The 11821-nt window shown below is 41.7% G+C and overlaps 1 protein-coding gene across 1 annotated transcript; it reads right to left on the reverse strand.

Annotated features, from left to right (window-relative positions):
- Positions 1–189: 189 nt before the first annotated feature.
- On the reverse strand, positions 190–6093 carry LOC110129498 (zinc finger protein 69 homolog B-like). The gene is made up of 6 exons (XM_070460173.1): positions 6039–6093; positions 5600–5765; positions 3277–3361; positions 1657–1783; positions 760–855; positions 190–287 (listed from the first exon to the last, which is right to left on the reverse strand). Exons 1-6 carry the CDS (start codon positions 6091–6093, stop codon positions 205–207), a joined length of 612 nt encoding a protein of 203 aa, XP_070316274.1. The 3' UTR covers positions 190–204.
- Positions 6094–11821: the final 5728 nt, after the last annotated feature.

An 11821-nucleotide genomic window follows, 5' to 3' on the forward strand; every position in this document is an offset into this window, starting at 1 on the left:
TTTCATTAGTTTCAAAGTCATGTTTATGCAATTCTTTTATAAGTACTCAGGCTATGGTTTCGAGTATGAATTTTTTTCTCTAAATTGAAACTATCTAAAACTTTCTGCTGCAGCAGCATTTAAGTTCACCTCAACTAACCATGCTGTCCTGCCTTTCAGTTCCCATGCCTTTAATGAAGAGGGATGGGTTCACCCCCTTGAGACTTACCATTCACAGTTAGATAGGTCTTCCCTGTAGGTATCTTGCAGGGATATTTTTTCTTGTCTCACAGGATCACTTTTCTTGTCTAAAATGATGTTAAAAAATGCTAGTGTGACATCGGAGGAAGAAAACGGTTGAAAGCATGCAAGGCCTGCGTGAGTATGTTTCAAATACTGACCCTGAATCAGAGCAAGAATATGAAAAGGAGGTAAAGTGAGTTAAAACCCATTTTAGAAAACTGAAAATTAAAAAATATTTTCAAGATTGAAATAAGAGACAAGAAAATCAAGATTGGTTGTTGATAAGGTAAAGAGAAGGAAATTTTTCAAAGGGAAGAAAACAGGACAAAGAACACCACACAAAACTTTAAGAGGACGTGAACAGTTCCTTTCTGAGGCCAAAAGAAAATGCAAAAGAGAGTGCAGGTCCCAGTGGCCTCCACCACTTTCCTGAAAACAGAATTCACTCAGGAAACTCTGCTGCTGACATTTCCAGGCATCTGCTCCCCTAATATCAGGGTCTTCCTGATACTGAACACGCGGGAGCCTGGAACTCACCTGAACTCGGGCACTGGGGAAATCCTTTCTCTTCCTTACACAGCTCCGCTCCCTGCGCCAGCTGGGAAATCACATCTGATTTGCTGAGTTTATACCCTGTTTATAGGGGAAAAAAGGCATTTTTGTCTTGGATTTCATTCATGGTTAAAGAACTATGCACATTCTTTAATTTCAGGGCAGGCTGCCAAGGAAGGACATGGTGAATCCCGGAGAACAGCCCAGGAAGAGCACCTCTGATACTGACAACACTAAAGCTTCTTTCAGGAAGCTGTTCCTTCTGAACAGGAATAACATCATGGCACTGGGCCAACACAGGGGGCTCTTCTTGCTGATGTGTGGGCCCAAGGTCAAAGCTAGAGTGAAGAAGCCTCAGTGCTTTAAATGGAGAAATTAAATCTTCCCACACTAGGATAGGTGCATGGGGTTGCAAAGAGTCAAACACGACTAAGTAACTGAACAACAACAGTAGGATAAACTTTACTTTTAAAACAGAATAAAATAAAATAAAACAGAATCCAAAACACAGAAGCTCCACAGGAACAATCTAATTTCTCTTTGGAAATAGATCACTGGTATAATTTTCATTAATGAATTTGTAACTATCAGGTGAGTAAACAGAGTTATTTAGTAAATATTTAACACTTTCACTTATTTAGAAATATTTATTGAATTCCTGGTTGTTAAAGAAGCAAGAAGGACAGGGAAGAGTGGTCAGGAAAACTATACTCTTTGGGGCTGACAAAAACATGTATAAGTAAATAAATAAATAAACGAATTAACTTCAAGGCGTTTTAAAAACCATGAAAGAATGTCAATGAGGGCTGAGACGGGAAGGGAATATGTAAAAGCTGTTCTGGATACTTGTTTAAAAAAATGCCTCAATGTTGACAGACTCACCCACAGAGACCAGATGACTAAGGCTCTCCAGCATCACTTCTCTGAACAGCTTTTTCTGAGAGGTGTCCAACAGGGCCCATTCTTCCTCGGTGAAGTCTACAGCGATATCCTTGAGGGTCACTGATTCCTAAAACATGGACATTTTGTGCAGCCAGGGGCTTCCCCACAAAGTGCCAGGGAGGATACGTACACAGTAGTGCTGCGGTTAGATTGCTGTGTAAGAAAAAGCTCAACCTTGTTTGGGGTTCTGGTCAAACATTTCTCTATGCTGATATGCCGCGTGTCTCTGACACATGTTCACAGAAATACACACCACTTTGAAAACAAAGTGGTTTCCCTTGTGGCTCAGCTGGTAAAGAATCCGCCTGCATTGCAGGAGACCTGGGTTCGATCCCTGGATTGTGAAGATCCCCCTGGAGAAAGGAAAGGCTACCCACCCCAGTATTCTGGCCAGGAGAATTCCAGGGGGTATAGGCCATGGGGTCACCGAGAGTCAGACACGACTGAGTGACTTTCACTTTCACTTTCTTTGAAAACAAAACATCATTATAGCAAATGAGGTAACTGTAGTGGAAATAACCTGGCAAAGAAGTGGCCAAATTCTGCAGAACTGAACACCCTCCTGGAGAATGTGACAATTAGGTGGCCTCTCCCATCTCTGCACAACTCATATGTTCATGACAGAGAATAAGACGTACAGTTCAGAAGCAAACCCCAAGAGGCCCTAAGACTGCCACACAGAAGGAGTGTCCTAGCCCGACCCTCCTGTGATGAGACCTTTCATTTCCGTCTTCTCTGGGACCTTCAAGCATGGGTTATCACCGTCCCTCCTGTACCACCAAGCTGTTTATATACTAACAGGAACTAGAGGCCTCTCAGCAGAACCTGATCTTTCCAGCCCTTCAAAAATTTCTACAGGACCCCAGGTTAATTCTATTATAATCCTTCTTCTTAATGCACAGCCCAAAGTAAGAAAACAGTACCGGACATTTCTTTCTGTTTGCAGTTTTGATTACAAAGAAGGAAACTGGGTTGTTGGGGACCAAAGGGGTAAGGAGTTTTTTTTTTTTTTCTTTTTTAAAGTTATTTAAATGTGCAAGTATATGCTATAAAATTTTGAATAAATTTAAAATTGGGGAAAACTAATGATTCATTATTGCTCTCTCGCTTGCCTCCTCTCAAGCCAATCTCCATGCTGCAGAACCCTCCTCTGCAACATCCAAATCACTGGATGGACTACACTCACCTGAGAAACAGCTGCAGGACTAGACACTTACTCTTACTCGTTTCTGTTGCCTGTGTTTACCACGTGCCTAAGCCCACTGCAAACCCTAACGTGGCATAAATTCAAGGAAATAACTTTTTACCTTTTCTTCAATAACATCCTTAAGGGAGCGAGGAATGGAATACAGCAGTGTAAATACTGGGTAGGGAATTATTTCTCGATCAGTCCCTGGCCTGCCCTAAGCCTCCCAGAGTCCTGAGGAAAATTGACTGACAGTAATTTAATTTCATGGGGGCCCCAGGAAATCCAGCCCAAGACTCAAAACCCACTCATCCCCTGGGGAAAAAAAAAAAAAGATAGGTATCAATTCACAAGAAGGAGCAAGTCCTACTCACCTGGGGTTGCATTGTCTGGAATTTAGTTGCCCTGTCTTCTTGTGTATTCTCACCAAAGGACATTTCAATGACTAAGCAGACAAAGCTGAGGGAAGAGAAAGAACCAGAGAGACTCCAGTCATTTTCTAACATCCCCAGAAAAACGCACCATCTTGAATCTGCAAACCTTCACATGGAAATGCTCCCCACCTCAGTACAACCCACAGGTACCTGCAGAGGAAGCAAAGACAAATGGGGGGGGGGCTCTCCTCTCAAAGGGGCAGCAATAAGTCTTTGGCTCTTGACAGTCATAAAAAAGATATTAACATCCTCATTATAATGAGATAACAAAGCAGAAACATGGGGCTTTACAGTTTAATTAGACATACTATTCAGATGGATTATTTAATCCCAACCCTGGCAGCTCTCAGGGCTTGCCTGATAGCTCAGTTGGTAAAGAATCTGCCTGCAATGCAGGAGACCCCGGTTCGATTCCTGGGTCGGGAAGATCCACTGGAGAAGGCATAGGCTACCCACTCTAGTATTCTTGCACTTCCCTGGTAGCTCAGCTGGTAAAGAATCCACCTGCAATGCAGGAGACCTAGGTTTGATCTCTAGATTGGGAAGATCCCTTGGAGAAGGGAAAGGCTACCCACTCCAGTATTCTGGCCTGGAAAATTCCATGAACTGTATAGCCCATGGGGTCGCAAAGAGTCAGACACTACTTAGTGACTTTCACTTCACTCACTTTCACTGGAGGCAAATCCTAAGAGAACCTGACTCCTGCCATATGGAGATTGTCTTAGTCACAGAAAAAAAAAAAAGTAAAAGTGACTATTTTTTTTTCCGCAACTCTGAGCCTTTAGCTGGTTTTCTGTCACCTGATTTGAAATTGTTAAAAAAAAATTTTCAGATAAAAACACACTGGTGATACTGCCAAGAAGCAAACATTTTGATGATTATGGAGAGTTCATATTTTAATACAAAGTAAGAGAGAGTCAACCCAGGATGCATTTCTGCAAGAATATTTAGCTACACCCTAAGTATGTAAATCACTACTACAAATTTTTAAAATATTATGCCCTTTCAGAAAAAGAGTCACAACTTACAAATGTTTTCAATATAAATAGTGTCTTAACTAATATTTTAAAAAGTAAAACTTAGGGACTTCCCTGGTGGTCCAGTGGTTAAGAATCTGCCTGCCAGTGCAGGAGACATGGGTTCAATCCCTGACCCGGGAAGGTCCCACCTGCCACGGAGCAACTAAGCCCACAAACCATAACTAGACAATAAGCCCCGCTCACCGCAACTAGAAAAAGCTGTTATGCAGCAGTGAAGACCCAGGGCAGCCAAAAGTAAATAAATAAATACTTCTTAAAAAAAAAATATTAGAACTGAGATGTCTCAGGCTATCTATGATGGCAGCCTGGCACGTCCTTCCTGTTCGCAGTTCCTCCCGACCCCGCCACCCGCCCTCCGTCCTCGGTCTCAAGAAAGAACACGCAATTCTGAAAAAAGTGTTAGCCGATTATCATTTCGAGTCTAAGCTTGTTTCAAAATCAGTATTTTCCCTTCATTTCCTTTTATGACGATTTAATAAATTTGCAAGTATCCTAGGTTTCTTGCAACAATTCCTACCACACTGAGGTTCTGCAGAAGACCTGCCCTAAGATGAAATTAACTCAGAATTATCAAAAACTGTTATTGGGTCACAACACAAAAAAGGTTAATCATGGCAATAATTCAACTTGAAACTGAGATACGCAGAGAAGCATTACTTTAAAGGAATGAGAGGGAAGACGATTTTCTTTAAAGCCTGGAAAGTGAACTTACGATATATTCTGATTTGGATGTGGGGGGAGGGGAATCAATATTTAAGTATGGTTGGAAGTTTTAAAACACCCTCTTTAATTTTTCAATATTCCAACTATTTCCACTTTACAGAAAAATTACCCTCTAAAAATAAACAAACACGTATAGTGTTGCAAACACTTCCCTTCCCCCCGGGGCCGGGTGACTGCTAACCAGACCCTTCTGTGTCCGCAAGACACACGACCGAACCGCCGCTCATGGTTGCTCCCACCATCCACACGTCCACACGGTTCCCTTCCTCCAAATTTGTAGCGAGAGTTCTCTACAGAAGCCATCCCGAATCCATAAAAAATACTAAAGCAGGCTCTGTGATTTTTCACCCCAAACCACTTAATGAATGAATACTTCTGTAAAAGAAGTCTTGTTCATAGTGCACAGAAGTCTAATTTATAGTGCACGAGAACGGGAATAATAGAACAACGGAAAAAGTCCAGAAAATGAAAAGCACATTCCCTCTATTTGAGAGAAATACCTCCTGGTCCCGGTGCGTCCCGACGGTTCGGAGCTCCTGTCCTCTCGCCCGGAGACTGTGTCGAGGTCCCCGCGTGGCGACGCGTTCTCCACGTGGCACGGTCCGATGCCCTCTGCCGGCGGCCGGGCACAGTACAGGACGCCCGGAGATCGGGGAGGGGGCCCGGCTAGAACAGCCCGTGTGCCCGTAGATGACAGACGAGAACATCAGGATGAATTATTAAGCTGTTGCTGCTGCTGCTGCTAAGTCGCTTCAGTCGTGTCCGATTCTGTGCAACCCCATAGACGGCAGCCCACCAGGCTCCGCCGTCCCTGGGATTCTCCAGGCAAGAACACTGGAGTGGGTTGCCATTTCCTTCTCCAGTGCATGAAAGTGAAAAGTGAAAGTGACGTCGCTCAGTCGTATCTGACTCTTAGCGACCCCATGGACTGCAGCCTACCAGGCTCCTCCGTCCATGGGATTTTCCAGGCAAGAGTGCTGGAGTAGGGTGCCATTACGTTCTCCGATTACTAAGCTGGGTCTATGTTAATATAATGGAGAAGGAAATGGCAACCCACTCTCTTGCCTGGAGAATCTCAGGGACGGCAGAACCTGGTGGGCTTCTGTCTATGGGGTCGCACAGAGTCGGACACGACTGAAGCGACTTAGCAGCGGCAGCAGCATGTTAATATAAATGATAATTATTCCTTACAGACATGCATCTCTGTCTATGTGTGTGTTAGTCGCTCAGCTGTGTCTGACTTTTTGAGACCCACCCCCAACATTGCAGGCAGATTCTTTACTATCTGAGGCACTAGGGAAGCCACATCTTTGTCTATTTGTACATATTGATCAGTGGATTGATAGACACAGCTTAGGTGGGCATACACAGGTCAGGACAAACAAAAATTTCCTCACACTGTCCGCTGAAAAGCCAAGAAACAAGCACTCCCTCTAGCAATGAACACATTCAGATCTATGCTATTTCTGAAGTCGGATTTGCTAATAAAAACAAACCATATTCTTTGGATAAATAGTTCATTCTAGGGTTGGAGCAGGAAATATACAGATTTGTAAATTCTTGTAGTTCCAGAAAATGAGGAAGTGTTAATTCAACAAAACAGCTATACACACACACACACAGGCATAGAGGAGATTATGTCAAAAGAAAACAGAAGTCAACTAAAAGAGTTCCCAAGGGCCCAAACTGGAACATTTTGAGCAATAGGATAAAGTTGTACTCACTATATCCTGGGATACAAAGTAAATATCCAAGAGTTCATACTGATTTAAATAAAAAATGGGACTTCCTGCTGGTTCAGTTGTTAAGATTCTGCTCTCCCAATGCCTGCATTGGGAGTTTGATCCCTGGTCAGGTAACTAAGATCCCACATGCTGCATGGTGAAGCCAAAATAAATAAATAAATGTATAAAGGATTAACTATATAAACAAATTGGAGGACAGTACAAATCTCCCATGGAGAGGAATTCCTGATAATTCATGTGGATATCAGCAATCAAGGAGGTGGAGCATAACTCTTCACTCCTCAAAGGTTGTGCATAGTGAAATTCTTCCAAAACAATGCATTTTTTGACATGATATAAGCATAACTTTACACTGGAGAAACCTAATCTAAGTAGCTGGACAAACAACACTAACATCCTAGTATTAAGTCGTTTCAGACTTGTAGCCTTGAAATGAAATGATGAGAATGGTGGATGGTAGCTCTGCCATCTTTCTCCAAAAAAAAACAAATAAATAAAAATCCAACAAACAGTGGCTTCCAGGTGGCTTAATGGTAAAGAATTTGCCTGCCAATGTTCTGTCCCTAGTCCAGGAAGATCCTACATGCTGCAGAGCAACTAAGCTCATGGGCCACAACTACTGAAGTCTGAATGCTCTAGAGCCTGTGCTTGGCAACAAGAGATGCTTCAGCAATAAGAAGCCCTCACACCGCAAGTAAAGAGTAGCTCCATCTCGCAACAACTAGAGAAAAGTTCACATAGTAACAAAGACCCAACACAGCAAAAAATAAATAATTTTAAAAATTATTTTAAAAATCCAACAAACAAGAAAACACAAAAGCCAATGTGATCATAAGAAAAATCATCGGCTATATCCCAATGGACTAAATTCCACAAAACTCCAAGATTCCCTGGAGTACTTACAAAGTTCTGCAGTTGCTCGAGAGAGCTGGTCACTTTCTTCAGGACTTCCAGGACAGTATCAACATTTCCTGGCCACCAGAAGTGAACTAGAAAGTTTTCATCAACTTCAGAGGAGCTAGGTAGCTGTCTCTGAGCAGCCATTTTGACCGATGGCAGTTCCCTGGCTTTCAAGCTTGAAGTAAACATTTCTGAAGAGGGAGAAAAGTTTTCTCGGTAGCCTTTCCAAGCTGGTTCTCGTGTCTTTAGGGGCATCTGAGGAAGATTTCTGGAGTCTTAGGCCCACCATTCACTCCCTGGCATTCTGTGTCATCAAGAGCTGCTTCTGGGGCCCTGAGTTGAAGTAAGAAATGTAGTGGTTTCTCAAGATGTACCAAGATGCCCTCGCTGGAGATTCTAGATGTCTACAGACAATTGCTGGGCTCCACAGGGACTTGTGAATCTTTCCAGTCTCAGAAGGGCCCATGACATCATCCTTGGTCCTCAGATCCCAGCACAGAGAACCTCTGCCTCAGAAGGGGAACAAGGTGTATTTCAGGAGCATCTTCCAACCGTTGGGTTCAGTCAGGTGTATCAGGAGCTGGGAGCTGCAATGTATGAGTATTTATGTTGGGGACCCCTCACAGACATTTTCAGAAAATCAGACTATTCATTTTTTATGAATATAACTGAAACACAACACATAAAGGCAACATATGCATTAATAAAAATCATCATGAATGTCAACAGTAACAGTTATCATTATCATCCTAGTGATACTAACAATTATAATTCTGACAATAGTACTCAAACTACAAAGAGGGTAGACAAGAGTACAGGTTCCCTTAAGGGAATGACATGTACAGATCCTGGACTTCTTGGAGATGGTTGGAATCACAGTGTCAGTTACACAGTGAAAAGTGTCCCCCGAAGGCAAGAACTACTAGCCCCAGGAGGCAACAGAAACACAAGGCCAATTTTCACATGTGCAATCACAGGGATTCTTTTTTTTTTTAATTTATTTATTCTAATTGGAGGCTAATTACTTTACAATATTGTAGTGGTTTTTGCCATACATTGACATGAATCAGCCTTGGGTGTACATGTGTTCCCCATCCTGAACCCCCCTCTCACCTCCCTCCCCGTCTCCCATCCCAGTGCACCAGCCCTGAGCACCCTGTCTCATGCATCAAACCTGGACTAGCGATTTATTTCACATATGATAATATACATGTTTCAATGCTATTCTCTCAAATCATCCCACCCTCACCTTCTCCCACAGAGTCCAAAAGACCATTCTTCAAATCAGTGTCTCTTTTGCTATCTCTCATATAGGGTCACCGTTACCATCTTTCTAAAGCCCATGTATATGCATTAGTATACTGTATTGGTGTTTTTCTTTCTGACTTTCTATAGATTCTTGGGGTAGTATATTCATTTTCACTGTATTGATTCTTCCGATCCATGGACATGGTATATTTCTCCATCTATTTGTGTCATCTTTGATTTCTTTCATCAATGTTTTATAGTTTTCTATATGTAGTTCTTTTGTTTCTTTAGGTAGGTTTATTCCTAAGTATTTTACTCTTTTCATTGCAATGGTGAATAGAATTGTTTCCTTAATTTCTCTTTCTGTTTTCTCATTGTTAGTGTATAGGAATGCAAGGGATTTCTGTGTGATAATTTTATTTCCTTCAACTTTACTATATTGATTGATTAGCTCTGGTTATTTTCTGGTGGAGTCTTCAGGGTTTTCTATGTAGAGGATCATGTCATCTGCAAACAGTGAGAGTTTTACTTTCTTCTTTTCCAATCTGGATTCATTTTATTTCTTTTTCTTCTCTGACTGCTGTGGCTAAAACTTCCAAAACTATGTTGAATAGTAGTAGTGAGAGTGGGCATGGAAGCAACCCAGATGCCCATCAGCAGACGAATGGATGAGGAAGTTGTGGTACATATACACCATGGAATATTACTCAGCCATTAAAAAGAATTCATTTGAATCAGTTCTGATGAGATGGATGAAACTGGAGCCCATTATACAGAGCGAAGTAAGCCAGAAAGATAAAGACCATTACAGTATACTAACACATATATATGGAATTTAGAAAGATGGGAACGATAACCCTATATGCAAAACAGAAAAAGAGACTCAGATGTATAGAACAGACTTGTGGACTCTGGGAGAAGGCGAGGGTGGGATGTTTCAAGAGAACAGCATTGAAACATGTATATTATCTAGGGTGAAACAGATCACCAGGCCAGGTTGGGTGCATGAGACAAGTGTTCGGGCCTGGTGCACTGGGAAGACCCAGAGGGATCGGGTGGAGAGGGAGGTGGGAGGAGGGACCGGGATGTGGAATACATGTAAATCCATGGCTAATTCATTTCAATGTATGACAAAAACTACTGTAATGATGTAAAGTAATTAGCCTCCAACTAATAAAAATAAATGGAAAAAAAAAAAAAGAGAGAGTGGGCACCCTTGTCTTGCTCCTGACTTTAGGGGAAATACTTTCAATTTTTCACCATTGAGGATAATGTTTGCTGTGGGTTTATCATATATGGCTTTTATTATGTTAAGGTATGTTCCTTATAGTCCTGCTTTCTGTAGGGTTTTTATCATAAATGGATGTTGAATTTTGTCAAACTCTTTCTCTGCATCTATTGAGATAATCATATAGTTTTTATCTTTCAATTTGTTAATGTGGTGTATCACATTGATTGATTTGCAGGTATTAAAGAATCCTTGCATTCCTGGGATAAAGCCCACTTGGTCATGATGTATGATCGTTTTAATATGTTGTTGGATTCTGTTTGCTAGAATTTTGTTAAGAATTTTTGCATCTATGTTCATCAGTGATATTGGTCTGTAATTTTCTTTTTTTGTGGCATCTTTGTCTGGTTTTGGTAATCACAGGGATTCTTATGTAAACTCTGGTTCAAAATCTTTAGGGTATTAAGACATTCAAAAGCAGCAATGTATCCCGGGGGTTTTAGAAAGCATGTGTAACTCCAGGCAAGAAGAACGCTCTGAAAAGATCTGAAGTGGCCTTAAACTTTCACTTCGGGATGATCTCATGTAAAGTGAAATTTGCTCAGTCATGTCCGACTCTTTGCTACCCCAGGGCTTATACAGCCCATGAAATTCTCCAGGCCAGAATACTGGAGTGGGTAGTCTTTCCCTTCTCCAGGGAATCTTCCCAACCCAGGGATTGAACCCAGGTCTCCCACATTACAGGTGGATTCTTTACCAACTGAGCTATCTGGGAAGCCCTCAGATGATCTTGTGACTCAGAGCAAAACTAGCCAGCTAGTAAGGATTGTCCTACAACAGTGTCTGCAAAGACTGGTACAGCTGGATTCTCTTTCTGTTTTTGATGCTTTTAAATTTTTTGAATTTATCTACTAAAATTTAACAGAGACATAAGTCTGCAAAATATACACTTTCCTCTCCCATTGTATATGCCTATATACTCTCAACCACTGGTCCTGCTTCTGGAGGCTGACTTGGAATATTTATGGATGCTGCTCAGGATCCTGCAGGTGATACAGCAGGAAACACTTCCTTGTAGAGAGTTTCTTTTCAAAGTGTAGCAAAAACCACAAAAATAATTCATAGCAAGAAAGATAAAAATGAATATAATGATGAACAACAGCAATGCGGATGATTTTTTTTTTCTTTTCAATTCAAATTTCAGATTGGATGATATTGTAACATATTTAAATGCTAACAGGAGGCTTCAGAGAGAGAGGGAGTAGTTTAAAATAAAGTAGTGTAAAGAGTAGCATAAAATTCATGATGGGGCAGGAGATAATAGGAACTGAACATAAATGTAGAAATAAACTATGAAGTTGAGATTAAAGGCAATTCCTGGGTTTCTCTGGTAACTCAGAAGGTAAAGAATCCTCTTGCAGTGCAGGAGACCTGGGTTCGATCCCTGGGTCGGGAAGATCCCCTGGAGGAATGAACACCAACCCACTCCAGGATTCTTGCTTGGAGAATCCAGTGGACAAAGGAGCCTGGCAGGCTACAGTCCATGGGGTCGCTAAGAGTAGGACATGACTGAGTGACTTTCACTTTTCCTGTCATGAGCG

The sequence above is a fragment of the Odocoileus virginianus genome, chromosome 32, assembly GCF_023699985.2.
Source record: "Odocoileus virginianus isolate 20LAN1187 ecotype Illinois chromosome 32, Ovbor_1.2, whole genome shotgun sequence".
Lineage (NCBI taxonomy): Eukaryota > Metazoa > Chordata > Mammalia > Artiodactyla > Cervidae > Odocoileus > Odocoileus virginianus.

What these genes read in the sequence shown, in the direction of transcription:
- LOC110129498 (XM_070460173.1), bottom strand. Translation starts at nt 6,093, where the DNA reads ATGGCACCCTACTCCAGCACTCTTGCCTGGAAAATCCCATGGACGGAG. An exon ending in TCCAGACAATGCAACCCCAG is followed by an intron (nt 1,784 to 3,276) that starts GTGAGTAGGACT and finishes TCCATGTTTTAG; the next exon opens with GAATCAGTGACCCTCAAGGA. An exon ending in TCCCCAGTGCCCGAGTTCAG is followed by an intron (nt 288 to 759) that starts GTGAGTTCCAGG and finishes ACATCATTTTAG; the next exon opens with ACAAGAAAAGTGATCCTGTG.